This window comes from Cardiocondyla obscurior, linkage group LG15, assembly GCF_019399895.1.
Source record: "Cardiocondyla obscurior isolate alpha-2009 linkage group LG15, Cobs3.1, whole genome shotgun sequence".
Classification (NCBI taxonomy): domain Eukaryota; kingdom Metazoa; phylum Arthropoda; class Insecta; order Hymenoptera; family Formicidae; genus Cardiocondyla; species Cardiocondyla obscurior.
This window is the reverse complement of record NC_091878.1, coordinates 3,827,522-3,854,917: the sequence shown is the minus strand read 5'-3', so window position 1 is coordinate 3,854,917 and position 27,396 is coordinate 3,827,522. Positions and strand designations below refer to the sequence as shown.

The 27,396-nt window shown below is 38.7% G+C and overlaps 4 protein-coding genes across 8 annotated transcripts in view; 2 read left to right on the top strand and 2 right to left on the bottom strand.

Moving 5' to 3' along the window:
- The first annotated feature begins 460 nt into the window (after positions 1-460).
- Positions 461-4,316, top strand: LOC139108696 (heat shock 70 kDa protein cognate 4). Of its 2 annotated transcripts, XM_070667193.1 has the most exons (4): positions 461-612; positions 1,016-1,261; positions 2,312-3,556; positions 3,650-4,316. In XM_070667193.1, the coding sequence occupies exons 2-4, from the start codon at positions 1,057-1,059 to the stop codon at positions 4,120-4,122; spliced, it is 1,923 nt and encodes a 640-aa protein (XP_070523294.1). In that variant the 5' UTR covers positions 461-612; positions 1,016-1,056; the 3' UTR covers positions 4,123-4,316. The 2 variants fall into 2 exon arrangements, with proteins under 2 accessions (XP_070523294.1, XP_070523295.1); XM_070667194.1 differs by lacking the exon at positions 461-612 and having other exon boundaries at positions 619-1,261.
- Positions 4,297-6,408, bottom strand: LOC139108721 (uncharacterized). Its single transcript, XM_070667237.1, has 3 exons — positions 5,357-6,408; positions 4,566-5,092; positions 4,297-4,483 (listed from the first exon to the last, which is right to left on the bottom strand). The coding sequence occupies exons 1-3, from the start codon at positions 6,045-6,047 to the stop codon at positions 4,394-4,396; spliced, it is 1,308 nt and encodes a 435-aa protein (XP_070523338.1). The 5' UTR covers positions 6,048-6,408; the 3' UTR covers positions 4,297-4,393.
- A 187-nt stretch (positions 6,409-6,595) lies between these two features.
- The window catches only part of LOC139108705 (uncharacterized), a 94,606-nt gene continuing 73,805 nt past the window's right edge, over positions 6,596-27,396 (bottom strand). For 2 of the 4 annotated variants that reach the window (XM_070667208.1, XM_070667209.1), the window contains 7 exons: positions 21,013-21,852; positions 17,347-17,490; positions 16,735-16,896; positions 15,906-16,082; positions 14,187-14,444; positions 10,942-11,198; positions 6,596-10,393 (listed from right to left, as the gene is read on the bottom strand). In XM_070667208.1, coding sequence (XP_070523309.1) covers positions 10,157-10,393; positions 10,942-11,198; positions 14,187-14,444; positions 15,906-16,082; positions 16,735-16,896; positions 17,347-17,490; positions 21,013-21,295 — 1,518 coding nt within the window. In that variant the 5' untranslated portion in view covers positions 21,296-21,852 and the 3' untranslated portion in view covers positions 6,596-10,156. Of the gene's footprint in view, positions 10,796-10,941; positions 11,199-14,186; positions 14,445-15,905; positions 16,083-16,734; positions 16,897-17,346; positions 17,491-21,012; positions 21,853-27,396 lie in introns of all 4 variants that reach the window. The other 2 variants (XM_070667210.1, XM_070667211.1) reach the window with 2 other exon arrangements.
- LOC139108719 (thymidylate kinase) lies at positions 22,564-24,496 on the top strand. The gene is made up of 2 exons (XM_070667234.1): positions 22,564-22,946; positions 23,237-24,496. The coding sequence occupies exons 1-2, from the start codon at positions 22,820-22,822 to the stop codon at positions 23,734-23,736; spliced, it is 627 nt and encodes a 208-aa protein (XP_070523335.1). The 5' UTR covers positions 22,564-22,819; the 3' UTR covers positions 23,737-24,496.

Genomic DNA, 27,396 nt, shown 5'->3' with positions numbered 1-27,396 from the left:
AAAAATGTTTGAAACCAAAAAAATCTTAGAATAAATTCAAATTGTCTTAAGCACCTATCGAACTAAAGATGAAAATTAATTTCATTTTTAATGAATCAAAGTTTATTAAACCAGAAGTTGGTTCTTCTCTTTTGTGATTGCGTTCGAAAAAACGCGCAACTTCCAGATGTTGTGCGAACAATCTCCAATTATCGAGTCAATTTCGTGAAAAGAAAACTCTCGCTTCGTCGACACTTGAAACGTGAACCCAGGATTGAGCGCAGCGCTAATAATAGCAGTGAATCTTCTAACATTCGTGACGCTTCCAGCGCAGCCCACGTCTCGCTCCGTTTTTGTTCTTTCCATTCGCCTGTCCTTTTTGCGCCCACGGCTCGGCTGCGCTCGTCAATGGAAACATCTCGAGGACGCGCGAATGTGCGTTCCGATTGGTCATCCGTCGAAGTTTCCCGAAGCGGGCGATTCGGTGTATTAAAAGCGCAGCGCGAACCCGCCGCGTCAGTTTTGCAAGAAGCGCGATCGAGTGAAGTGTTTCATTCAAAGGACGCGAGTTATCGTCAAGTGTCAGCGAATTGAATCGTTGCGTTGGATAGTTTTGCCACTTGCTATTGCAAGGTGAGTGTTGAAATAAAACAATCGGAATCATGCATCGATCAAAAGTGAATTGGATTGAAAATTTTCAGGCAAACTCTCCTTTTTTATTACTTATTTATTACCGTTTATTACTTGTGCTCTTTAATCTGAAACAGAACGTACGTTTATTATCATGCATGAAGTGTAATTAATCCCGGGAAATAATTATACAAAAAAAAAAGAAAGTGATCTAACTTAACCTAACCTCTCATACACGTAGCTTTGAGACAAAATAAAATATACAATAATCTTTAAGAAATATTTTACGCGTTTCGATAACGTTCGTGCAGTGATCAATTCGAAAGAATGAAATTGCTCGCAAATAAAATTGTTCTTCTTTTGTTCTTCTTTTGTCCCGTTTGTCACGCATCGGATTGTTTTACAGCGACTACAATTCATTGAGGAGGAGCGAGAGGAACAGACAGAATGTCGAAAGCACCGGCAGTCGGGATCGACCTGGGCACCACGTACTCGTGCGTAGGTGTTTTCCAGCACGGGAAGGTCGAGATCATCGCCAACGATCAGGGAAATCGAACTACGCCGAGCTATGTGGCCTTCACCGACACCGAGCGGCTTATCGGCGATGCAGCCAAGAACCAGGTTGCCATGAACCCTAGCAACACCATCTTTGGTAAGTTCTAAGTTTTCTTTCTGCCAAAAGCTCTTATCGCGGAGGAGATTATGATTAACCCTGAAACAACACACTATTAGAGGCTACTTCTACTAATGAAGATCGAGATATCAACGCTCTTTTTTTTCTTTTTTTTCGACTGGTTAACTTCCAGTTTAATCGTGATCGCCAGTCTGATAAGCGTCGCGCTTTTTTAACGTCGTAATCACGTTGAAAGGTCTCGCCTCGCGACGAGACGCAATTTTCTGCGCCGCTCTCTTATTGATTTGAATACACCGACGTGTATCGCTGCATCAGTCGCTTAAATTTGCACCAAGTGTTCGTGCATTATATTCGACTTCAAGATCGATCGAACGCGAAAACTTTCCGTGCTGAGAAGTTGAATTCTCTCGAAACGCGTTTTTACCGCAGCCGGCAGTGACCTTGCCCGGCGCGCATGTCTTTATGTTACACGTTCGTTTTTTATGTACGCAATTACTCCTCTTTCCCCGACCGCGCCTGTTCTTTGCATTACAGCCGAGCGACATTTATATATTGCGGTTTTATGTAATCCCAATTTGTTTGTGCCAGTTGCCGCGCGGATTTACGGTTGAATCATAAATTAAAGTGACTCACGCGACACGCTCGTCGCTCACCGTCGAAAAGAAAAGCTCTTGGCTCTATTTTTATTTTAAAGAAGTTAAAGATTTTAAACATGTAAAGTAAACGAATATTACTTTATAATGAAAACTATTATTTATATTTATATTTAAAGGTACTTAAAACTTTTTTTAATCTTAGCATAATTATTTTAAAATGTGTTGCATATACACATACATATATAGTTTGATTTAAAGCTATCCGATTTTTTTTCACACAATTATCTTTGAGTTATCTTTATGTTGACGGAGTAAAAAATTTGCTTCCCGACTTAACAATAATTTAACACTTCGTTTCTTTACTTACACTACAATCTACAGGATCCTCTTCATTTCATTGCACCGCATGCTAGAAACGATACTATTGAAGCTATGAACTTACCTTTTTATCTTTTATTATATTTTTTTAAAGATGCAAAGCGATTGATCGGTCGTCGTTTCGACGATGCGACGGTGCAGAGCGACATGAAACACTGGCCGTTCACGGTGGTTAACGATGGTAGCAAGCCAAAGATCAAAGTGTCCTACAAGGGCGAGATGAAAACCTTCTTCCCCGAAGAAGTATCCTCGATGGTTCTAACGAAGATGAAGGAAACTGCGGAGGCGTACCTGGGGAAAACCATTGTGGACGCCGTTATCACCGTACCGGCCTACTTCAACGATTCTCAGAGACAGGCGACGAAAGACGCTGGTGCGATTGCCGGCTTAAACGTTCTCAGGATAATAAACGAGCCGACGGCCGCTGCGATAGCCTACGGGCTTGATAAGAAGGCAGCGGGTGAGAAGAACGTTCTGATTTTCGATCTGGGTGGCGGCACTTTTGACGTGTCGATTTTGACCATCGAAGACGGCATTTTTGAGGTGAAGTCCACCGCCGGCGACACGCACTTAGGCGGCGAGGATTTCGACAACCGTATGGTGAACCACTTCGTGCAGGAATTTAAGAGGAAATATAAGAAGGACCTGAGCACCAGCAAAAGAGCTCTGCGGCGCCTGAGGACCGCCTGCGAGAGAGCGAAGAGGACACTGAGCTCGTCGACGCAAGCGAGCATCGAAATTGATTCGCTCTTCGAGGGCATCGATTTTTACACGTCGATCACCAGGGCTCGTTTCGAAGAACTCTGTGCGGATCTATTCAGGAGCACTCTTGAACCAGTAGAAAAAGCGCTCAGGGACGCGAAGATGGACAAGGCTCAGGTTCACAGTATTGTTCTAGTCGGCGGTTCCACGAGGATACCAAAAATTCAAAAGTTGCTTCAAGATTTCTTTAACGGCAAAGAGCTAAACAAATCTATCAACCCGGACGAGGCCGTCGCGTACGGCGCCGCGGTTCAAGCAGCGATTTTGCACGGCGACAAGTCTGAAGCGGTCCAGGATTTACTACTGCTGGACGTGACTCCGCTGTCGTTAGGTATCGAAACTGCCGGCGGCGTTATGACCACCTTGATTAAAAGAAACACGACCATACCAACGAAACAAACTCAGACGTTTACTACGTACTCCGACAATCAGCCGGGAGTGCTCATTCAGGTCTACGAAGGCGAGAGAGCTATGACGAAGGACAACAATATTCTTGGCAAGTTCGAGCTGACGGGTATACCTCCGGCGCCTAGGGGCGTCCCGCAGATTGAAGTCACCTTTGATATCGACGCTAATGGTAAGTTGAAAATGTTGCATATTTTTAATATAATATGCTGCTCGTCGATTATGTAAGAAATGTTTCCTGTAATTTTTTTTTTTTTCTTTGCAGGCATATTGAACGTTTCGGCAATCGAAAAGACAACGGGCAAGGAAAATAAAATCACAATTACCAACGACAAGGGTCGCTTGTCGAAAGAGGACATAGAGAGAATGGTAAACGAAGCCGAGACGTATCGATCAGAGGACGAGCAGCAGCGAGAGAGAATTTCCGCTAAGAACGCCCTCGAGTCGTACTGTTTCAATATGAAGAGCACGATTGAAGACGACAAAGTTAAAGACAAAATTGACGCGTCTGATAAGGAGAAAGTTCTCTCTAAGTGCAACGAAATTATTTCCTGGCTGGACGCTAATCAGCTGGCAGAGAAAGAAGAGTTTGCCGACAAGCAGAAAGAGCTGGAGGCTATTTGCAACCCGATCGTCAAGAAATTGTATCAGAGCGGCGGAGTGCCCGGTGGTTTTCCTGGTGGCGCGGGATCTAATCCTGGTGGTGCCGGTGGACCAACTATCGAGGAAGTCGATTAAATTAAAAGACACACTCGTTTTTTTTTTGCACAGCTTTAACACCATTGAATAATGTGTGTCGTCACTTGCGAATTAAAGTGCTCTTATATCACTTTACCACTGTAAAAATATTTATTTTCTGATGATTTTATAAACTGCGTTATTTTAATATAATTGCATAGTATTATATAGTAATAAGTTTGTTACATTAAATATTTATTAAGATTAAATATTTGATTAAAAAAAAATTATTGTATTTTTAATTATTCTTACCATGATGGTTTTATTTCATTCAACGTTTTTTGTTAAACTGCGCGTCTGAGTTTTCCGGTCGATAAAACTGTACGAGAATTATTAGATAAGTGGTGATCACTCCAACAAACTGAAAAGTACGTTTATTTTAGTTAACAGTCTTAGCAAGATGTTTTTTTTTTCTGTAAAATTGTTAAGTTTTGCTCACTTACACCGCTGAGCAGAGCGTTGTTCATTTCGAAGAAATCGCAAGCGGTGAAGGCTACTCGGTGCTGCTGTAGCTGAATAGAAAAGTCGTTGACCTCGTTACGGACGCAATCTCGATCTAGATTTTTGCGCAAAAGATTTTCCATCACCACGTGGTTCAGATTATAGTTGCTGCTGCAATTGGAGTTTCGTTCGCCGTCCGGGCCTTCCAAGGCCGTCGAGACTTCCAGGCTTGACTGAATTGGTTTGCAAGAGTTTAAGGGCTTGCAGCTCAGTACGATTGTGTATATGATTATACCGGTCCGGTCGGATTCTTGGCGCGCGAGGGTGCAGACCCAGCACATCAGGCCGAATTGTGCGGAGTACAGGATCCAGAGGATGTTGTTGATTAGCATAAAAGCGTAGTTCTTCTCTACGACGCCCATGTAGATTCTGAAGAGTGTGGCCACCACCATCGTAAAGCAATTTGCCGAGCAGAGGAGAAGCTGGAAGCCGTAGATGTCGTTCACCATAATCACTAGGTCACAAATACCTGCGGAAATGAAACTTGAACGACTGAACTGCGTCTTGGTATTGTTATATTATCGTTATTTTTTTTTATTTTAATATACGTATAAATGTTTTAATTATTAAATATTTTATTAAAGATAAATGTAATTAATTAATATTTTATAAAAATCAAATTTTATTTTTATATTATTTTATAAATTTATTAAAATTCTGAATGAAGAACGACGCGTGTCAACTTTTTTTAAAAACGTTGTATCGTTTAAACAGAATGCCGTTTAAAGCCTACCGGTGTGCAATTCTCTGATGCGCCTAATCTTAAGCGCGATCCAAGGTGCTCCAAAAAGCTCGTCTAGTTGACTTATTAGTTCATTTATCGTCTGGAATCTGTGGTGGAGTACGTAAACGACAATATCGAAGACAAAGCTGTTGATTAGTGACTGAGCTATTGTGTAATAGAGCAGCAGGTCGGACGCGAAGATGTCTTCGGGATGCGTGAAGTAATAATACAAAGCGTGCACAATTAAAGAAAACGGGCCGCAGGCAAGAGTTGCAAGAATAGCCAACGCTTCGACGTTCTTCACCGGTCGGTCACTCATGGGTGTTTCCCTCCTGATCTTCTGGTCCAACTCCTTCATCTTGTCCATCAGCTCCGGCCACTTGCCATACTTGATGAGCCCGTGGCAAACATAATAATACGCCGACACGTAGCACATTACTTTATTCATGTAGTACATGATCTTGAATATGTCGCTCTTAAAAACACTGCCGAATGTAAAGAAGTCTATAGCACCGTAAGCCACGATGACGGTGCACACAGCCAAGTGGATCACACGTAAAATCACCGTGGCGGCCCTAGGACACTCTCGAGGATGTGCAACGCCGACCCCCAGAATCCAAGCGGTGTACGATATCGGGCGTAAGCTGTGCTCTATCGAAGCCGAGTTGTCCTCCACTTGCACACGGATCTCCTCCTCCATTTCCGTTCTCTGTTTTTTTTCCAGCTACTTTGCTTAATTTTAATTAACACGTCACAATTTGAGAGCAATTAATGCGGTAAATTATCATATTGATACACCTCGTAAATGTCACATTAATATGTCTTAAAGTGTTTTAGAAAAAAAAGAAAGCAACGATGTGATTTTGGAAGTAATGTGAAGCACTTTGACAAAGTGTGGTAGGCCGTTTTTGCTGTTTCATGTAGAATAAAGGACGTTATATTACTTGTGCAATATTAATAAAGTTCAGATTGCGTGTCATTAGTATGGCAAGTGGCCTCTTGACGCGGTTTTAAGTAAATTAAATGGACCTTCTCGGACAAAGGGGAGAAGCGGCTGTATATTAATAATGCACTGAGCTTCGCAAAGCGATAAAAATTTTGAGTTGACCTTCTTCAAGCTTTACCAGCAGCTTGGCGATATTTTGCAGTGCCTCTAATAAAAACTTTCAACGCAAAGAATAAAAAAAAAATGTTTTCTGTTTTAGCGTCAAAAGTTTGAAATACATAAACCCACATCCACGTGTGTGCTTATGTCGAAAAAACGAGCTTTATTTGGCCCAACGACTATATTACAATCTTATGATACAGTAAACAGTTAAAATCGGGATAAAACGATAACGTTGTACATCGATCTTTATAAATCAGGCGGCAAGTCGAGTATTGTAATATTTCGGAAAAATGCGGGCTGCGTTACGTGATATAAGTTCATACTCTTCCTCTCACTCCTTCTTCTGCCTTAGTGATAATAGATCGATCGGCTGCGACCGAGCCTAATAACCAGGTGCGATCGTTGCCGAACACAATTATGCATAAGATAACTTTACTTCTGTGTCGCGTGTACATGAATTTTTTGCGTGTAAAGTACATACGTATGCCTATGCAGCGTTTAAGAGCATCTCTCAATGCTTTTTCATTACGTCTCCCCCCCTTTTTTTTTTATTCCATTTATTATATTTACTTTGGGAAAGGCAGCGTAAATTATCCGAACACGAGAATGTTGATATACGTATTGTTATAATAGATTTACGGCTTTCTCGCTAACTCGTAAATCTTTATTACAAACGTATGATTGCGCATATATAACGTCTCTTAATGATTTCATATAATTACACTTTATATTTTACGTGAGTTTAGTAACCAGAGATTGCATTTGTGAAAGGCTCGTGGTATGATATCGAAATGCGCTGATCGATTATATTAACTTACGATTAATGGCTAAGTCAATAGAAAAAGTCGTTTCGCAGCTGTTTAAAAAATTGCGAATTCGATTAGCGCGTGCGTCTAATCTTGGCTGAATCTAAAAGCACGTGCTAATTAGAATCACATATTTCACAACAGTTGCAAAAGCACTACTTCTGATGGACGCAGCCAATGTCTGTAAACGATTGCGAAACATAACGCAATGGAAAGAATCGCACAGTTTCATCGAGTCGTTAAGAAATTTTCGGACGTGAAATTTTGAAAATAAAATCTCCGTCGTGAAAACGTCCCAGATGCGCAGAATGAAACAGACACCACTAATTAGATTGCTTGTTAGTTAGGTAGCGTTAAGATAAATTTATATTATCTGAATGATAGGGTTCGTTTTAAATTATGCGCATCTGAGATTTACTCGTTAATAAAATAGAAATTCATGCATAATCGAGTTCTTCGTTTGGTTTGCTTGCTCTTTTATACGGCGCTCGATAAAAGTGTACAAATAAAGGTGATTTAAGCTGCGTACCATAAAGCGCGTATGTGCTTTACGGAACACAGTTTTAATTGCAATAAATTTACTACAGTATGCAATACCTACGTATAAATATTTCGCTGCGTTTGGCTAGAGGTATAAAAGGTAATCGCGCTGTGAAATATACGAACGAATGACGTCCATTGATTTTTTACCCTTGCGAGAACGGCAAATTAAAAGAATGTACATGCGCTGGGAGGGAAAAAGGATCGCCCGGTATCGCACGCCGCCTTAATTAGCAAAGCGAGGTTACTACCCAGGGACAACAAAAAGTTTAAATAACATTAATTTCACGTGATATTCATATTATTTTGACTTCTTGTTCTCCTTGGATGAACTGCAATAGCAGTTACGCGACGTCATTTTTATGGCTTTTAGAACCGTGACATATAAAAGTACTTAATAGTAAAGCTTAAGACGTAAAGTACAATAAGTAATAAGAGCCAAGGATTAAATATCCAAAGATAAAATGATCGCTTAAGTTCTCAATTGTAATTTATCGCTTTTCTTGCGTCTTAAAATATATTGTTTATGTACTTTTATGTATCACGGTATTTAAAAACGCATGAGCCCAGGTCTACAATGGTGTAATAAGTTTCAAGACGTAAGAAATTACCTAACCATTCATGCTCAATTTTTTTTTCTTTTCAAATTTGGACGTCGCCAGTCAATTTCTTATTGCTGCACCTATTGTAAACCTGGTTTTGTCATTTCTTAAAGTCCGGGCGGGAGATTACGTTTTGGTTATCGCTTTATTCAAGGATATAGAAGTATATTTAGCCTCGATCCGCTCGAGATAGACCCTTCAATAGCTTTCTCATTGTGTCGTGCTTTTTTTTCAATAAGGGGATTATTAGAAAGTACGATGCAGTAATCTTGTCCGATCGGAATCGTACGGAGTAGTGCCTTAGGACCTGCTGATATGTAATCGTATTCCGACGAACAATTTTACGAGCTCGTATACGAGTTTTACTGCAGTTCAACTTAGACGATCGTATCGGCGATTACTCGTCGTAATTATTGAACAGATATATTGTCGTCGAAAAGAGAGATTTGATCGAAACTTTTATGGGACGAGATGCAGCTCACCTTGATGAATTCGAGTAATTCTTATTGTATTCGGAATGAAGTACGACTATATTCACATCGTAAGAATTATAAAAAGAGAACTTTACAATGCATTTTTATAGTAACAATGTATGCTATGCGAATCAATGCTTTTGTCATGTTCTGATATGAAGTTAACTACGTAATATGCAAATTACATGTAAGGCAAATTATTTATATCGAAATAATTAATTGGATTTTTGGTATAAATATTATGTCTTTTCGAAATAATTAATTCTGAAAAGCACTCTTCGTCGAGTTTTTTAAGATCGCGCAGTTGTATGAAATAAACTGAACTTTTTTAAATGCTAAAGAAACTCATTAACCCAGTAAATATATTTGTAGCTTGTCAGGTCGATATTTCCTTGAAAAATGTAACACTCACTCGAATTATTTTAAAGCACTGAAACGCTTCTTACTCGGCTGACTTCCAGAATATATCACGTCGACTTTGAATTCTCTGCACATTAAACGTAAATTTTCTCGCACTCACATAGATATATAAGCACTTTCAGTACGCCCGTTTGTACTTATCAAGACATGCAACAAGATTCGTTATTATATCACTGCGTTTAATTGTCTAGTAAATCTCCCACCTTTCTTTTTTTTCCAACCGCGCTTATAAATTCTTATCTGTGCAAGTAACGAGTAAAAATATGTTATGTCACCGCCTTCTAATTCGTTAAGTACACTTGTGCCCAAGTACATTCATCCAGAAAGTGCCCTGTATCTGCATTAATGTACTTTGTCCGTATTACGAAGTCAGTTGCGAAGCATCGATTTCCAATATTGCACGTCGCGTGAAAAAACCAAGAGAATTAATTGAAAATTTTTAAATTATGCAACAAATTATATTGAGTTGGGTTAAACATAATATATATTTTTTAAAATTATTTTGAGTTAATGTAAATTATAGTACTTTATATTGAAAAAAAATATTAATGTTTAAGGTATTTAATATAACTGCCGTTTAAAAGAAGTTACTTTTTCTGTAAATAACTTTTACACATCATTCGTCGTGAACTGACTTTTTAACGCGAACAAAATACGGGTTTATTTATTCTCGATATTTGTGCATTTATATCTATAATATTAGTTTCGTATTTTATCGCAATTGCGATCCTGCGTTTTTTAAGCACGCGCTTTTATCGTGATGTCGTTACGGTTGCTGGCTCTTGTTCGTAGTAAAAAGGTCGTTAATAAATTGAGAGTCCGTCGATTTTGCCACGAGACGCTGTTACGCTTGACAAGGACTAGACTTGAAAAATGTCGTCGGAAGCCCGTGGTGCAATGTTCGTGCCGAAGACGGTGGTTGGCGTTGCTATAGGCGCGGTCTCGCCTATTCGAGTTGTGCTTGCATTGGAAGTGGTTATCGCCGTTGTTAACGTCGTCGTCGTCGTCACCGTCGTCGTCACCGTCGTCGTCATCGTCGTCATCGTCGTCGTCGTTATCGGGATGATGTCTGATACGTCGGATGTCGTCGGTACCTGCTGCAAATTTAAACGATTGTTGTGTACAATTCAATTAACTATCGAAGCAATCGCTGTTTAGTGTATATATGTAGATGTAGAATATAATAAATTTAGAATTAAATCTGGCAATTTACAGAAAGATTGCCTAAAAATTTTAACGTTGCAAAATGATTATTGCGATATTGATAACAACACACTATTTTAGTCGCTGTATTTTCTATTATTTAAAATGGTAGGAATATTTGAAGAGAAACGAAAAAAAAGCTTCAAGAAATTCTAACGTTTGAGGACTAAATTGGGTTATTACAATCCAGTGTTTCATTCAAGGATTAAGTACGAATTTGATGAAGTGATGGAGTTTATTTTCAATACTCCCCGGTGTTAGGTCGCCATTAATGAAGGCTGATGGTGACGTTGGATCTAAGAGAGAGAAGATGATTTAGAAAAAAGTAATAAAAAAGATGATTAAAAAAACAGATGACGAAGAAGAAGACGATGAAGAAGATAGCTTAGAAGAGAGGATGATTTAAAAGAATATGATAAAGATTATAAAGAGGGAGACTTACCTCGTTGTAAAAGACTTCCTTCCCCTCTTCGACCGAAGGCAGCAACTCATCTGTGGAATGAGGAGTCCTAGGGCTAGGGGTTGGCACCACCTGTTGCTGTTGCTGCTGTAGCTGCTCCCGTTGCTTTGCTATCCGAAGTTCCTGGAGCGCTTGTCGTTGCTCTTTGTCATTCCGCTCCTTCTCGAGGCGACGCGCGCTATAACTGCGGGATGAGGACGTCGAACTATGAACCGATGCTAAGCTAGGACGGCGGGAACCTATGTAAAAAAAGAGAGACAACGTTGTAGACAATTCTCCGAAAACTCTATCTTCTACGCCAAGAGAAATGTAATATAATAAAAAAGGAAGCACAAAAATGTATATATTGTAATGAATAATCTCTAATTCGAGCTATCTAAAACTGCAATTTTCAAGTGCGAAATTGTAATATATTCTTGCGATACCTCAGTCAACGCGATAAAATATTCGATGAAGCAAGGGGAATAAAAATTTCCGAGGAAATGACATGCGATAATGAAGTAAATATACATGAATAAAGATGAAAGTAACATTTTTTTACAAATAAGAAGCAAATATTAAATATTATAATTACGCGTTTGTATTTTAAAATTCTCAAAAAGGAAAACTTAAATATACATGCTAAATCTTATTTGAAAAAGACGCTAGATATGTCTATGAAATAAGTATACTATTGTTGTTTTAATTCTATATGTGTATCAAAATGTATTTTGTAAAATAATAACACGTGCATGTATAAATTGAGTTTAACGCGGAAAAGTAACGTTGTACTTTTGCAAACATTAAAGATATTTAATTAGAAAGATGCCATGCGGAAGAATAATTTATAAATCAATAATATAATCTTTATTTAAAATAAAATTTATGTTTTGTGCATGTGTTATTGTATTATACTGAAATTTAAATGTGTGTTTAATCGATAGGAGCAATGCGATTATGAATAGGTGATGCAAGGGAGATGATGCAAAGTCTTCATCGCGATGCATTTTCACGACGATACATATATCCGAAAAGCAAGTTTTTTGACATAGAAAATGCGTAAGCTGCCAAAGCAAACTAATCTAAAAAAATACTAATTGTATATATATTATTTTAGTGTACAGGGATTTAGTTTTTCGATAAAAAAAATTTAAATTGTTAACTATGTGTAATTTATTATTAATGTAATGTAAATTAATATAATCTCTCCTATTAATGTAATATAAAAAACAGCTTTATAGATCGTAATATCTACCGAAAAACTGATCCCTGATTGGGGAGTGTCTCAAATGCGCACAGTGTAAAACAGATATCATTAATTAAATTATTTAATTAGATAAGATTAGGATAAATTTATATAATCTAATTGATAGTGTACTGTGCGTATCTGGGATTTACTCCCTGATTATACTTTTTGTCGACGCGATATATTTATGTGCACGCACGCGTGTGTGTTTATGTGTAAAATGTGCGTGTGCAGCGAGCTAGCTAGTGCGTAAGGATTTCGTGTCTCTCTACCCCTTACCAGAAAAGATTCACTTGTAAACGAGCAACGAAATCGGCCGCTGCTATCTTGCTATCTCGTAACACACTTATAATGCATTTATTCGTAACTTTATAGTTTTTTTCTTTTTTTTTTAAATGAAAACGCAGACCTGCTGACTTGTACGATTTTTTTTGAGAGTTATTTTTTTTTATATATATATATAACAATTTATTTATTAATTATTTCAGCTAAGACGCTGGCAGCCAAGGAAGCACACTTTCATTTCACAGTTTCAGAAGAAAAGAACACCATGCGAATCGTACTAACACATGTATGAAAACATATATCAATACGATTCTTGTTAATTGCATTCAGTTATTCTTTCATCATTGTAGACATATAGTTATCAGCATTTGCAGAAATTCATGAACAGTGAATGATAGTGATATCACAATAATGTAGAAATAATTAACCCTTCAGTAAACGTGTGAGGTACTTTTTAGACCTCAGACTTTTAAACTTATTTTGATGCAAAAAAAATTATTTATTGTTAATAAAAGTAAAAAAAAAATTGATGTGTAATTTACATTTTAAACATATTTTTATGTTTTAAATTTTGTCTATTGAAGGGTTAAATGCAATTAACAAGAATAGAGTTACTTATCGTATCCAAAGCTGCGAAGTTTGTCTTAACGTGTTCACGCACTATTAAACGTGGCCGACTGTTAAACTTGTCCAGCGAGTAAAACGCATGGTGGACATACAAACGAAATTACCAAGAGCTAAAACAGCCATCGACAACAGCTAATTACCACGACCATGTAACAGCAACAGCGACAGTGGTTGTGATCAGCAGAAAAAACTGCTTTGAAGTTCCTGTAAAAATCGCGAGTTTAATTAGTGTATGCTCTTAATTTCGGCTGAATCTAAAAGCACGCACTAATTAGGATCAGACGTTTTACAGCAATTACAAAAGTAGCATTTCTACTGAACACAGCCAGTGACTATGACTGAGTTTCCATCGAGGGTGCGAATTAAATCAGAGTTGAGTCGGAACTGAGTAATTAATCAATAAATATTTTATTTACAACGGCAATAAAGTTAATTGCGTTGTATTTAACATTTCTTTTGGTTAATTACTCAATTCTGACTTGATATCGATTCGATTCGGACCATGGAAATCTTAGTTATAGTCAACTATACGATTCGGCATGAAGCATCGTCGGTCATCGACCGACGCCATAAAGAATCTTCCTTTCACAATTAGACCACCGTTGCCAGCACAAGAAGCAAATTGCATTGACGAACATAGAGGAAGTGTAAAAGATTAAAGGAGAAGTATATGCGAAGAGAGACAGAGAGAAAGAATGGAAGGACAGAAGAGAAAGAGAGAGAGAACTAGATAATAGTTGTACATGTGGTGACGTCGAGAACACATGAGTCTACCCTGGTGGGACGACGTTAGTGTGAATGAACACGGCAATAATGATATACCGGTAACAGTGTTCCCCGGCGAGGTCGGGCGTGTTCTTAGTGTCGTGTCTGTGCCACTCACACACGAGCCACGGACGCAAATCTGAATCGGATCTCACGGCTACTTAAAGTAGATCGATAAGCAGCTAGGAAGACGAGGAGCGAACGTCGAAAGAGTGGCACGGGACGTAATCGTACGACGGGACGTGAGACACCCAGACAGCAGACAGAGAGGCAGAAAAGAGAAAGAAACAGACAGAGACAGAGAGAAAGAGACGAGATCGTCTACCGAGGCCGTCGGTCGATCCCTCGGCCACGTCACTAAGGGTACGTCGGTGCTTGTTGCCGTCCTTGGTCGCCTGCAGGTGACACGATATAAGCAAGATAGCGGCGGCCCGTGCCGCACCTGCTCTCGACGCTGGTACCAAGGGTCCGCGGCTGCCGCCACTGCTGGGCCTCCTGGTGAACGCACAACTCAGAGGCCCGGCGCTGCTGCTCCGCTGGCTCGATCTCGACGACGGCCGTCCGTGCAGCGTCAATGGTATCCCTGCAAAATACATTTTTATATGTACACCGTATGTTTAACAAAAGCATACAGAGCACAATTCTAAGCTGGTAGAAGTTACACCCGACATTTCTACGGTTTTCGAGAGAGAGAGAGGACCTTTCCCTTGGATGTTTCGCCCTGATAGGCTTATCAGTTGTCTGAAAAACTTTCCTGGGTTATTCCGGGAGACACTGTTAATCGCCGCATACGCGACGATGCTATTCTGACTTCCTGTTCTCCTTGGGGGCTCCTTGAGTTACTACGCGTTACATATTGCACGCCGATATAGCGATACTTTACTTGGAACAACTCGATATTCGCCCACATAACAGGCTGTTATGTAAGAATAACGTTGCAGAAACCGTTTTCGTTTGGAACGAAAGTGAAGCCGTGGGTGCACACGTCGATACCTTTTTTTTATAAGATATTCACGAATCGTCATCGTTGAAGGAGCTCGTTTGCGATTGCGGAAATGATTCTTTTTACTATGTTACTTCAACCGAGAACAATGTTTAACTTTTTATCTCGTATACAAAGAAATGCGGCGCTTTGTACGTATTTTTTTTAAGAGGGAGGGAGGGGTGGGCTCTTTTTAAAATCTCATTTCCTCGTTGCGTCTGACTCTGAAATGCAGTTTGACGTGTGACGACGTAGGGTAACGAAGCGAGACGAGAATAGATACCTCTCTTTGGAATATGCTATGCGCCGTATCGATATATAGATATCTCCTATTGATTTCGCAGAAGCGAAAGTAGGTTCTCTACAAAGGGAGAGGATTATTATTATCGAATTTGCGCGTTTAATGTGAAAGCTAAACACTAAGTGATACAGCTTCGCGAAAATTATACAAGTAACCTGCCTACATTTTACTCCAAATAACAATAGTGACTTGTGATTTCTGTACTCATAAATTTCACGTAATCTGTCATTTTTTAAATATGAAAGTATTAAATCACGATCTTGCAAGTGAGGTATTAATTCCGCGTAATGGTTTACAGTAGACTGATTCCAGATTTTTTTTTTTTTTTTAGTCAGAATAAACGTTTTCGATTTGAAAGGGATGATTTAATCGTCTTACGCAAGATTATGACAGCGTGTTCGTTAAAATAATCTAATTTTTTAGATAAATAAATTATTTAAATAGCCGCCCGTGATGTTACATCAATTATAGCACAGTCATTCGTCAATCATAATTTTCTGCTATTTCCAACAATAAATTTTATCGAGTTAATTATATATTTATATATATATATATATATAAATATAATTAAGTTCATTAAAAGAAATTATAAAATTACAGTTGAATCCAACATTAACTATATTTGTTTCAGTGATCTAGAGCTAATTTTCAGCTCGTCTATTTCCAATCGCAGATGACGACTCAACTTGTCCCTGTAACTTCCCCGACTTGCGGAACCGCTCTTTCGTGGAGCACCGCGGGGTTAATTGGTTATCACTTACCCGTATCACTGGAAAACAGCATGGGTGGCGCATGATTGGCATTGGCGTAATGCCGCGGCCTTGAATACCTCGCCCGGCTGAATAATTTGAGCACGAAGCATATCATCGCTGTGAAGATGGCTATCCCCGACGCTATGCAGAGCAGAGTCGGAAGGTCCGTAGTTATCAGCACCAGATCTATCGGGTCAGATTACGACGAATTAAAGGAGGACGTGGCGACCTGCCGTGGATCGATATCAAAATATATTTGCCCAAGCCTCGCCTCAACAGCAATTTCAGCCCGGCATTTACGAGAGGGAAAATTTCGTTTCAACTACAATTTTATGATATTTCTAATTGTTTTCAATATAATAATGATTGAATTAGCTGTATTAATTCGTCAAGAACACCATAAAATTATAATTGAGATTAAGAATAATAATAAACTTTTCTCTCATTGCAATCGGTGTAATAAATTAAATATTAACACGCTAAACCTTAATTATATTTTTATATGCATATAATAAAACGAACGATAGTAATTAATTCTAGGCTGACAAATAAATTAAACGTTAACACGATTATGTTTCTCTTGTTTTAATTGGCTGTATAAATTAAATGTAAACACGATAAACGTTAATTTGAATTTTTTATGCAATGAAACAGACAATGGTAATTAATTTTCGACAAATAAATTTAACGTTAGTTTTAATTTTATATACAATAAAATAAGCGTAGTGATAATGAATTTTGGGATAACATAGTTTAAATTTAAAGATCACGGTTTATCAAAGCCCTGCAGAAGTCTCGGCTGGATAACACGGACAATTATCAAAATTAATTAACATACCCTCCGCGCAGAAAACTTTTTTGTTAGGCCTAGACAGAGCGACTCTGTGGTATCCCTCCTCGCAGTCGCACACCGCATTGTGCTGGACCTGTGTGCACGTCGAATGTTGATCCGCGTAGGTGCACGTCGCACGGTAGAAGCATTGTTCTCCAAGTTTTTTGGCTGAAAAGCAAGAATCGATTGCTTGCATTTACTTATTCAGATGCCGATCTTTTATTCAACGGAAATTTAATCAGAGTCCCGCCCCTCTAAATATATGATAGACTCAATCCTTTTGCCGCCGATCAAATCCCGGTACCTTTAACTCGGTGGGTCCAAGATTTTTATATCGAGTATCTTGAAACGTAACGTTTGCCTTTGCGATTTCCCTGAATTTCTCGGCGTTTCGATTCAGAGGCGAAGGCGCATTTCGTTTTAGAAATTCATTTACAGCTCGGCCGTTGTGTAAAATAAACGAGTGCACAAAGTCTTTTCATGTCGTCGGACTTCATTCAGGCCATCAGGAACGCGCGAGCATTTATTTTCACCGACCGTTACCATGGAAGTTATGATATCGGAACGACCTACTTGTTAGGCTCGACGAGGGGTAACTAGCTGCTAGCGTTTACATACGTTTGGCACATCCCTTGGTGGGTCCGAGGCGAACGGGATAGAACTTCTCGCACTCGCAGCGACCGGTGATTGAATCGCAGAACACGTGCTGCAGCTCGGGATTGCACGCGACGTCGCAAGGCGAGTCCAAGTACCGTCCTTTTTCTGCAAACAGCCACGCGATTATTTAAACTACTGCTCTGAATATTATTTCATGTCAAGTTACATTATTTAATTTTTTTTCTTTTTTTTTTTTAATTTATTTATTGCTCCAAATATTATTTTATATCAAAACACATTGATTAAATTAATTATCTTCTTATTAATTTAATTAAATATCTTCTTATTCATTTGCTGCTCTAAAACTTATAACTATACTGCTATTTACCAGTTCAATCGTGGATACGTTCGCATATAGATTTAATTGGCAACGTGCCAATTTATTTGTTACGAGTTCACCGCCAGGCTATTGTAACAACATTATCTGTCCTCTATTGGTTTCGCAGCAGGTAGGCCAGGCGATAATTGTTAACTCTCTTTGGCACGCTTTCACACTGCAACGTGGCACCGCGGCGATACATAAACTGTCATAAATTTCCTAATCAATTTCCGAAAACGCAATATATATTTCCTGGCTACATTTAAACCGAAGTAAGTCAAATTAAAGTAACTATCCCATTATAAATTAACTTCAAATTTCAATTAAGATATTAACAATATCAATTTTTTTATTACAAATACGAGCTTACGAACCAGCTGGAGCTTTTCTCTTTAATCTTCAAATCCAGCATCTAATTACTCCGTTAATACTTCGTTAAATAATTTTTTTATTTTTTATTGATTAATATATTATTGAATTAATTTATATTTTATTAATAACAGCATTATATAATCAACAGGAATATTTTTTTTAAGTTACACAGAATTAATGTTTCTATTTTTGTTGACCGCTCAATAGGTTTTTTTCTCCTGCCACTTTGTGCGCTTGGATCAACGTACAAATCATTCAGCGACAACGACAGTTGTCGTACGTGATAAACGTGCCTCATGCCATTTAGCGGCGCGACGGACACATGCAGCTGCAGAGATTTCAATATTACAGAACTCATTGTCTCGCGGATAAAGGGGCCGTTTGTGCGGCGTAGTCAGCAACGATCGCGCGCTCCTCGTTCTGGCGGAAAATGCGCGGCCTCGGCTGGAATTTCTTTAGCAGGTCGCATTTAATTTCATGCTGATCAAAGTTCATTGCACGACGTACGTCGCGTGCGCCTTATCGCTCCTCCCGCATCGAGCGAGAATTTTCGATTCGCGTGATACCGCCGTGCAGCACAACGGAAAGTTTTAATGACGGCCCGATGGATCGGCGCGTGCCGGCTATATCGAGCACAATTAAGAAATCATGCGTCCCAGTCGTTAAAATTATTCCGGATTAACGTTGGCCAAGTTAAAATTAAGCGAAAAAAAATTTTATACCATAATAAGAATAAATACTGCCGCGTCAAATTAGCTGTAGATCATCTTGGAATTATAAATTTAAATGCTGTGGCAGGCAGTGACTTCTTGTGGTATTTAATTCTATTTTTACGTGACAATTAGTCGCGCCGATCGTGTATTCTCGAAAGACGCGGTGCTGCGAATGAAGAGGCGAAGGAAAGAATTTATGTCGACAGTGCACTTGCGAAAGAAAACGCACGTCGGTACAATGTGTGGCTCAATTGACACACGCAGACCTGGAGAGCAAGCAGAGCTTGCAGCATCCATTAAAATCAATACCGGCGACATGCTTGGCGCGAAAATCAAGAGAAATGCGCTTCCTCCGTGCTCAAACCGACGCGTGCGCTAACTTCTCATTCTTTTTACAATGTGGGAATAGCGTAAGTTATTAAATAATTAATAAATAAAGTTGTATATAAATAGAATGCATAATATATAATATAAATAAATAAAATAAGTTTATTAATAACGAAGTTAAGTAATAGTTATATAATTTATTAAAAAAATCGGAAAAAAATAAGAGAAAAAAAACTAAACTATGCCAACTTGATATTTTTATTATACCGGTAGAAAACACGCAAAAGTTAGCACATTATTTAATAAAAATACTGATTCAATTTCATGTAATTTTAACAAAGAATAAATACTGCTTTATCAAATAACTAATTATTAATTAATTAATTGAAATAATGAAATACTAATATAATTATTTTTTTTATCGTATAGAAATACTTATTGCTATCGACTTAAAAAGTTGATTCCACGAAGATATATTGTTCCTACAATTCCAAGTGGCTTAAATACTATTAGCACAAAAGAGGATTTTATTTACTTGAAAAATTAAATTGTATACTTCTACAGGAAATTGATAAGTTTGCAAGATTATAATTAGGGATTATAAATATGTTTAAATACTTATTAAATTAATTTAATTACATTCGAGACTATGCACATTTGATAATAGAAGTTCGTGCTTTAATGGGTGAACATTTCCAACGAAAGTGTTTGCACATTGCGGAGCAGGTGTGAGCAGGGAGAGCTTTGAGGTATATCGCCTTTGTTCGATCGTTATTGTCTTACGTGGAAATGGAGCGTTATCGTGTCTAAGGCGAATATGTTGTGATTACAAATTATCCTAATTATTGATTAAACATGCGCACCTGCAATTAACTTGTCTGTTACCTCTCAACGTTTTATTTTTTTTTTTTTGGTTTTTTTTTTCATGCCTTTATTTAATTTAATTTTATTATTCTTATTTATATTTTTACAAATTATTTTTAATTTTTTAAATTATGTTTAAACTAATATTTTTATATTTTACGAATGCCTTTTAATAGAGATTAATCAGATTGTTGTAATAATATTTAATTTTTATTTTATTATATTTAATTATTATTTACTAATAATATTATTCCAGATACTTTTTTAGACTTTAAAAAAGATACAAAATTTACTCATCAAGGATACGCTGTACTCGAGCAATTTCTTTTAAAAGATCTTTAACGTCTAGGCGATTTCATCTTCACCGACATTACATAGATAATAGCATCATCACAATGCTATTATCGAGCTATCCTGCAGATATTGACTGCCAAGTCTTTTTTCCCCAAAACGTCCGATACTGTAATCACTGACTGCCGCTTTCACGCTTTATAAATTCAATGCTTACGTATTATTTCCGCCGTTTAAATAGAAATTCTGGTCGACATTTCGACAAAGACACTTAGAAAATACTCCTGCATTATCAAAATTACACGGAGAAATTGTTATACTAACGATACGAGTTACTATAATGTCCTAGTAGTTGAGAATCATCTTGGAATTATAAATTTAAATGTTGTGCCAGATAATGACTTGGCATAGTGTTTAATCTTTTAGATTTATAATAATTGACAATTACCACAGTAATAGGAATCATGGTATAATTATTCTTGGTCCCCGCTATAATGTTATAATACTTTTAGCGACAAATATAGTTGATTTACAACGATCTTTTTGAAAATACGTACTGAAAAAGAAAAATATATATCACTTTCGGATCTCGACTATAATTTTAGAATATTTCAAATTGCAAATATAATCAAACTATACTGGGTGGTTAAAAATATTCTAAAATTAATAATCGAGGCCGAAGGTAACTACATTCTTCTTCCAGTGCGGTGCATTTACTCTTTATCGATTAGCCAAACTCACCTGCGGTGATATTCCTATCGAACCAGTCGTCGTCGAGGTCGCCATTGCCGGTGGACATCCGCTCGTCCTCGTAGACCTCGGCGTCGTCGTCGAGATAGCTGAAATCGCGCCCCGCGGCGTCATCACCTGCCGACCGTTCTCGCGTCCGGTTCGCCCCCGGCTGCGGCGTGTCGTAGCTGGTGCAGGGCGCAGGTATCAGCAAGACGACGAGGCAGCCCAGCAGGAGCCAGCAGCAGCAGCAGCAGCAGGAGGTCAGTCTCAGGGCGGAGGGAAGCGCGCTCATCGCCCCCGCGGCGCGAGTCAACCCCCGAAACCGACCACCGACGGCGCATCGACATCCTTCCCCGTCGCCTGCTCGCCCCTCCCGCCCGCCGACCACCCCGGCGCACCCCCGCGCCGTCGATGCTCCAGGGAGAACCTCCTTGCGTCGCGTTTGTCGCGCGGCCGTCTACGCGCGATTACTTTATCTCCGGCCTGTCGGCGTAATGTGCGCTACTACCACTGGCGGGACCCGCCAGCGATAAGGCCCCGAGCGTTGGGTGTCGCTCGAAGGGTTCGCGGAACTTGTATCTTCTTTCTTTTTCTTTTTTTTTTTTTTTCTTTTTTTGGCTCGCACAGTTCCTAGACACCGCACCACCACCGCACTGAAGAAAACGCCGATCGTTTCGGGACTGCTCGGAGCCGCTTCGCCTCGTTCACTGAACGACCCTCGCGGGGTGAGAGCGAGTCGCATCTGCGCGCGGCTGTTCCACTGCGGAGCGTCGGTCGGCCCTTGCGCTTCGCCGCGCTGACGGTCTACGTCGATCGGGAGCATGGGGTTAGTCACCGTGAGCCTTTTCTCTGCAAAAAGACGGAAAGAAAAATCAGCTTCGACGATAATATAAAGATTTTGTCGAGTAGTATAAGTTACTTTGAAAACTCGATCCCTTTCGGTGAATTTATCGTTTCCTTTTCGGCTGACATTATCGTCATTTATATTTTATCTCGTTTCGTATTGTCTTGAAGACCGGAACCCGCGTTCGCGGACGAAATTGGCAGATCGCGTAAGATTTCCGTCGCACTCGTCAAGATATCCGCGGCAACGTGATCGCGCGATCACGAGATAGAAGACTCCGTCGATCTCTGCCGGTCACGAAGGATTGCCCGTACGCTGAATTCGATTCCGGCTTCTTAATTGGTCTGTTTATATGTATTTAAAGATATTAAATTTTGCTTTACGGAAACTATTATATAATTAACTATTTATTCGGCTGATACTCCAAGTCCGTTTCCTTTCTCTTTCGAGACTACACGGCGCCGCACTCAGAGCTGATTGAAATAGTTTTCACGTGTCATAACTTAAACAATAGCCGACAGCATTTCCACTATGTATATTATAATATATATTAATATGTTTAAATCAATTAACTGTATTTGTTAAAAGTATTTGCGTTTCTCTTGCAGAAATTTTACTACAAGTATTACAAAAAATAAAAACAAAATAAAAAGTTTATAATTTGTTTTTTACTTTTTATAAAATGTATCTCATTGACAATTAAATAAATAATATTTTTTAAATATTGCACGCGTTGGCACGCGTTCACCGACCGAAGAAAAGGACGAAAAAAAATGCGGTACTCTTACTTTTAGGTGCTAACGATAAGATAACTGATATCCCTGAAAGAGAAGCAGCCGCGGTTTTCAGCCGCTAGATGGGTGTAGCGAACAGATACAGCTGACGACTGTTTTATATATAGCCATCAGCTGTTGTTCTCAGCTGCTTCTGTTCCAGTATTGTCTCAGTCCGAGGTCCGACACTTAATTTAACATGTATAAACGTGGGGCATTAATAGTTCTGGAGGGTTGCGATCGCGCCGGTAAGTCGACCCAAGTGAAGATGCTGATCAAGGCTTTAAATGATCTCCGGATCCCTGCGAAGACTGGAGCGTTTCCAAGTAAGTCGCGTGTTGTGAAACTAGGTTTGCGCGGGAAAAGATTCTCTCACTGCTAATCCACGTGGATTCGTATGTTATCGAAAGATGTTCAAAAATAGCTTAGAAAGTTTATTTGTTTAATTTGGAATATAATTATTACTATTAATATTAATATTATGTTATATTATTGTAATATTATTATTATTACTGTTATTTTTTATACTTGTAAATGTTGAATGTAAAAAGCGATAGAATCTAATAAAAATTGCATCAAGTGTAAGTTCTGAAATGAAAGAAACGTTTTTTTGCAGACAGGAAGACTCACATTGGCGCCATAATAAATAGTTTCTTATCAAAAGAAATTAACATGCCACCGGAGGCAGTTCATTTGTTGTTTTCTGCTAACCGCTGGGAATGCAAGGAGGACATGGAGAAAACGCTTCAATCGGGCACTACTCTAGTGATAGACAGGTACGCAGCATCTGGTGCTGTGTATACGGCAGCTAATACTGGTAGAAGTCTCACCTGGTGCCAGGCACCTGATCTAGGTCTCCCTAAACCGGACTGTGTAATGCTACTCAAGGTGTCTAAGGGACACCAGGAACAGCGTAGCGACTGGGGCAAGGAGAGGTTTGAACACAACGAGTTTCAGCAGCAAGTCAACGCCAATTATGAGAAATTAAAGGACAATACTTGGATCGTCATAAACGCCGATCAAGATGAATTGACCGTGCATAAGGAAATATTGAAGAAAACAATGTCTATTATTCAAGAAGTTCAATATCGTAACATAGAACTGCTAGGCGATTAAAAATACCGACAACTTTCTGTGTCTTCACATTATCGTCTCGAACAAGAATTACTATATTAGTAATTCTGATATTTTTTTATTACTTTTTATGAACTATTAATTAATATACATATATATATGTCATTCCTTAAGTAAATGGTTTTATTTTGATATTTGATTATGTTAAAGTAACTAAACTCAGTGCCTATAGATCAACAGAATTGTAATTTATGTTGTTATTTAATGAAAATTGTAGCTAGGGAATATTATAGTGTTGAAATTGAAACAAAAAAGTTGAAGAACAGATACATATATTTTTAAGTAGCCAGGTGAAAGTTAAAATTGTCTCGAAATTACTAATTTTGTAAATATTTATATGCGAAACTGTGCAATATATGAGAACGAAACTTTTTTTTTTCTGTTTTACTATAAATACTATGACATAATATTATAATGCAATATGGCTTTTATCGAGAAATGTATTATTATTTATTAACGTATTCAAGAAAGGTTTCATCACACGATTTGATCTCAGTAAAATACTCGCCAGATATTTCTAAACCGAATCACATATTTCAAACGCATGTGTACATTTTTACGTGTCGCGAAGAAATACATTTTGTCCTCGGGGCATGATTGATGTTCAACCACGTTAGTATTGTATCATAAATAAACCTACAAAAACTACAAAACTATTTAGATTGTAAAAATATGAAAAGAAATTCTATATTTGCATAATAATATAAGTCAAGTGTAAAATAAAAATTTTCACACTTTTAAATGCATATAAATTTTATAATCGCTAAATCTTTTTCATTACACGAATCCCTCATAATGTAAAAGTTATATTTATTGCAATTTATTAATAAAAGAAATATGGAAAAAAAAAAAAGAAAGAGGATTGTAAGTAATTTTTTTTACGCTAATACTTAAAATTTAGGCTTTTAAGGCTTGAATTTATTTGGACAATTTTATAATTAACGTCAGAAGTGATTGTAATGACTACTTTTTCTTTTATCTTCTGGTTAATTCATAATTCATGCTTTATTTTATGTGTGTTCCAATTTTTTTGTTATTTTTTATATATTCACGCGGTTTGTAAGAACACAAAAATAATATTTTATTTTGAGTTATAGTCGACGAAAGTGTGCTTTACCTATCCGGAGAATACTCGTGATCTACAATGCCCGAGTGAGTACGGCAACGGAAATCGATTATGTTGAGCACGACGGTTGGTGAGTTGCACGATGATAAATTGCATCTCGTCTATACGCCGAGTGTAATGATGTCTTTCGTGCAGAAGCAGGCGCATTAAATATCTTCATACGAGTGTACTGTTTAAGAGGATATGCGCAAAGGTTACACGATATTAAAGTGTGTACAGTTTGATAACATGACGCAAAAAAATCCGAGTAGGTGGTGATCGATCTACGTCGTTCGCCGAAGGGTGCCCCAGATCGCAAAGGTCGATTCTAATTAGCATAGTTCAGAACTTGATGTTTCTCAGTAGTTAACGAATTTTTTTTTATCCCTGACCCTTCGAATGCGAGAGTTGAATAAAAAAAGGGCTCAAATTCGTTCGGCATCAAAAACTACAATGTCTTTTAATTTTTTAATTTAATTCTTTTTTGTAAAAATGGAATAACGCTAAATCGAAAATCGTTTTCTTTCCTGCCTAATTCGAAGCGCTAGGTAATCTATCGCTTTAATAATGTTTCACCATCCCTCGGCTGTGGCTGTGAATTATTACGGCCCTCTGTGACGACAAGCCATTAATCCCTCGACATCGCTCATGTGCAGCGATGTGCGCCGGGTGTACACAAGTATTATTCAAGAGGGATTCGCGTTTTCCTTCTGTTACGAGTCACTCGGACCGGCTGCGCAACTTTGTTTCGTGCGGAAACACGACCCGCGGAAATTGCATCCGGCGAAGAAATCCGGAAGTGCACAATGGGGCCTCAAGTCTGAATTGATGTTTCCGGGACGATGTAATTTTCCACGTGGGCGGGAACGCGATTTCGCGAATTGCTGGGAAAACTATTAACTTTCGCCTGAACTGCAAATTCTATATTGCTCGGCTGCGAGCAGAAACAATTCTTCTCGAGAGGAGTTTCCTCTTTCTCCATACAAAGTATACTATTAATAAATTATTATAGATATTACATTTTTATATTATAATTATAAAAATGTAGTACTCGTAACATTATAATTGTCTGGTAATATTTTTTTTTTTTAATGCATCTGTAAATATATTCGTTCTCTGTAAACTATTGTTAGGGTCGCCATTAATTTCTCCGAAGTCTTATAGCGAAGACACTTCCGTCTTGCACGAGTGACTTCTTCCGATTGATTGTACCGCGCTATTGTTATTGCTGGCGGAACTAGTAGTCATAGTTCTCGCTAAGTCAGACGTGTCGAAGACAAACGACGTTGCGCGCCGTTTCATCCAATCGGACCTGGACCGTTTCTACCCCGGTTCGCCGTCGTTATCCCGGGACTCTTCAACGTTGACGAGACGTCGCTTCAGCGACTTCCGCGAGAAACATTCGACGCATTCGTTCAAATTCTACCTCGAAATTCTATCTTGAAATTCTACCTTTACGTCGCGGAGACTGCTATCGCGTTTGACTCCTTCACCGAATCGACATTCGGCACTTGTTGCCACGCGACATTGTCGACTTCCGGAAGTCCAATCGATCGCTTGATACCCGGTTATCTTTATCATTGTGCTTGCAATTCAACACGCTCGCATCGTCGCGGATCTCAAGTTCGGTACTCCTTAAACCTTCGATCGGCCTCTGTGTCGACGACCTCTGGAGGCCTCGCCGACGTCGGACTAACGTCTTCTTTTCCCCGCGACGTTGATTCATCGCTCGAGTTTGCTTCCCCGCGAGGGTTTTCGTGTAATCGAGTTTTGTCATGCGATCTTGTCAGCAGGTTCTTTTTCTTGCAATCGAAACCCTTTTACCTCGACTCATTTGCTAAGTCTCAATCGCGACTTTAAAAAGATTATTCAATTCGACGACTTTTCTGGTTTCAGGATTAAAACAGTCATTTCTGCAGATTTCGACTGTGACGCATCAGGCAAGAGACAAACGTGACGAACATGCTGACAGACACCGCCGTTCTCGTGTTCTTTTTCGCGTTACAACTAATTTCCGAGAAGCAATCGACCCGAAAGCTCGTTTACTAAAGATCAGCGTTAATGAGATCGCTCTCCTTTAGCTTCCATCAAGCTTCTTCGACGTGCCACCGGCACCTACGTACCCCGATTTCTTTTACATACCCACCCGCGATGAATATTTCCGATAGTTCCTCGCGAGATAATTAAGTCTTTGAAACGCGAGCTTCTGTTTATTACAGGAGGTATTTCGAAATTTTTCAAAGGCCGCCTGAGCGCGAGAGTAATTCTGAAGACTCCGCGAATTTTCAGAACGAATTTATTTCACGTTTTACAAGTTCGCGTTTGACGGATAAAATTACCTTTCATATGAAAAATCCGTGGTTTACGTTACTAATTTTGATGATCGGACTTCGATATTTTAAATTTTATTAAAAGCGTCTGTCTTTTATAGTTTATAATTATGAACAGGACATAAATGAGACAGCACGTGTGCGTGCTCTTCGATCGATTCGAAAGCCTCTCGAGGGAGATGCCCGTCGAAGGGACGTGGAGGATCT

Bases quoted from the DNA above. Each gene is read 5' to 3' on its own strand.
- LOC139108696 (XM_070667193.1), top strand. From the start codon at position 1,057: ATGTCGAAAGCACCGGCAGTCGGGATCGACCTGGGCACCACGTACTCG. The intron at 1,262-2,311 runs GTAAGTTCTAAG...ATTTTTTTAAAG, and splicing joins CCCTAGCAACACCATCTTTG to ATGCAAAGCGATTGATCGGT. The intron at 3,557-3,649 runs GTAAGTTGAAAA...TTTTCTTTGCAG, and splicing joins CTTTGATATCGACGCTAATG to GCATATTGAACGTTTCGGCA.
- LOC139108721 (XM_070667237.1), bottom strand. From the start codon at position 6,047: ATGGAGGAGGAGATCCGTGTGCAAGTGGAGGACAACTCGGCTTCGATA. The intron at 5,093-5,356 runs GTAGGCTTTAAA...TCATTTCCGCAG, and splicing joins CATCAGAGAATTGCACACCG to GTATTTGTGACCTAGTGATT. The intron at 4,484-4,565 runs GTAAGTGAGCAA...CGTACTTTTCAG, and splicing joins ACAACGCTCTGCTCAGCGGT to TTTGTTGGAGTGATCACCAC.
- LOC139108719 (XM_070667234.1), top strand. From the start codon at position 22,820: ATGTATAAACGTGGGGCATTAATAGTTCTGGAGGGTTGCGATCGCGCC. The intron at 22,947-23,236 runs GTAAGTCGCGTG...GTTTTTTTGCAG, and splicing joins GAAGACTGGAGCGTTTCCAA to ACAGGAAGACTCACATTGGC.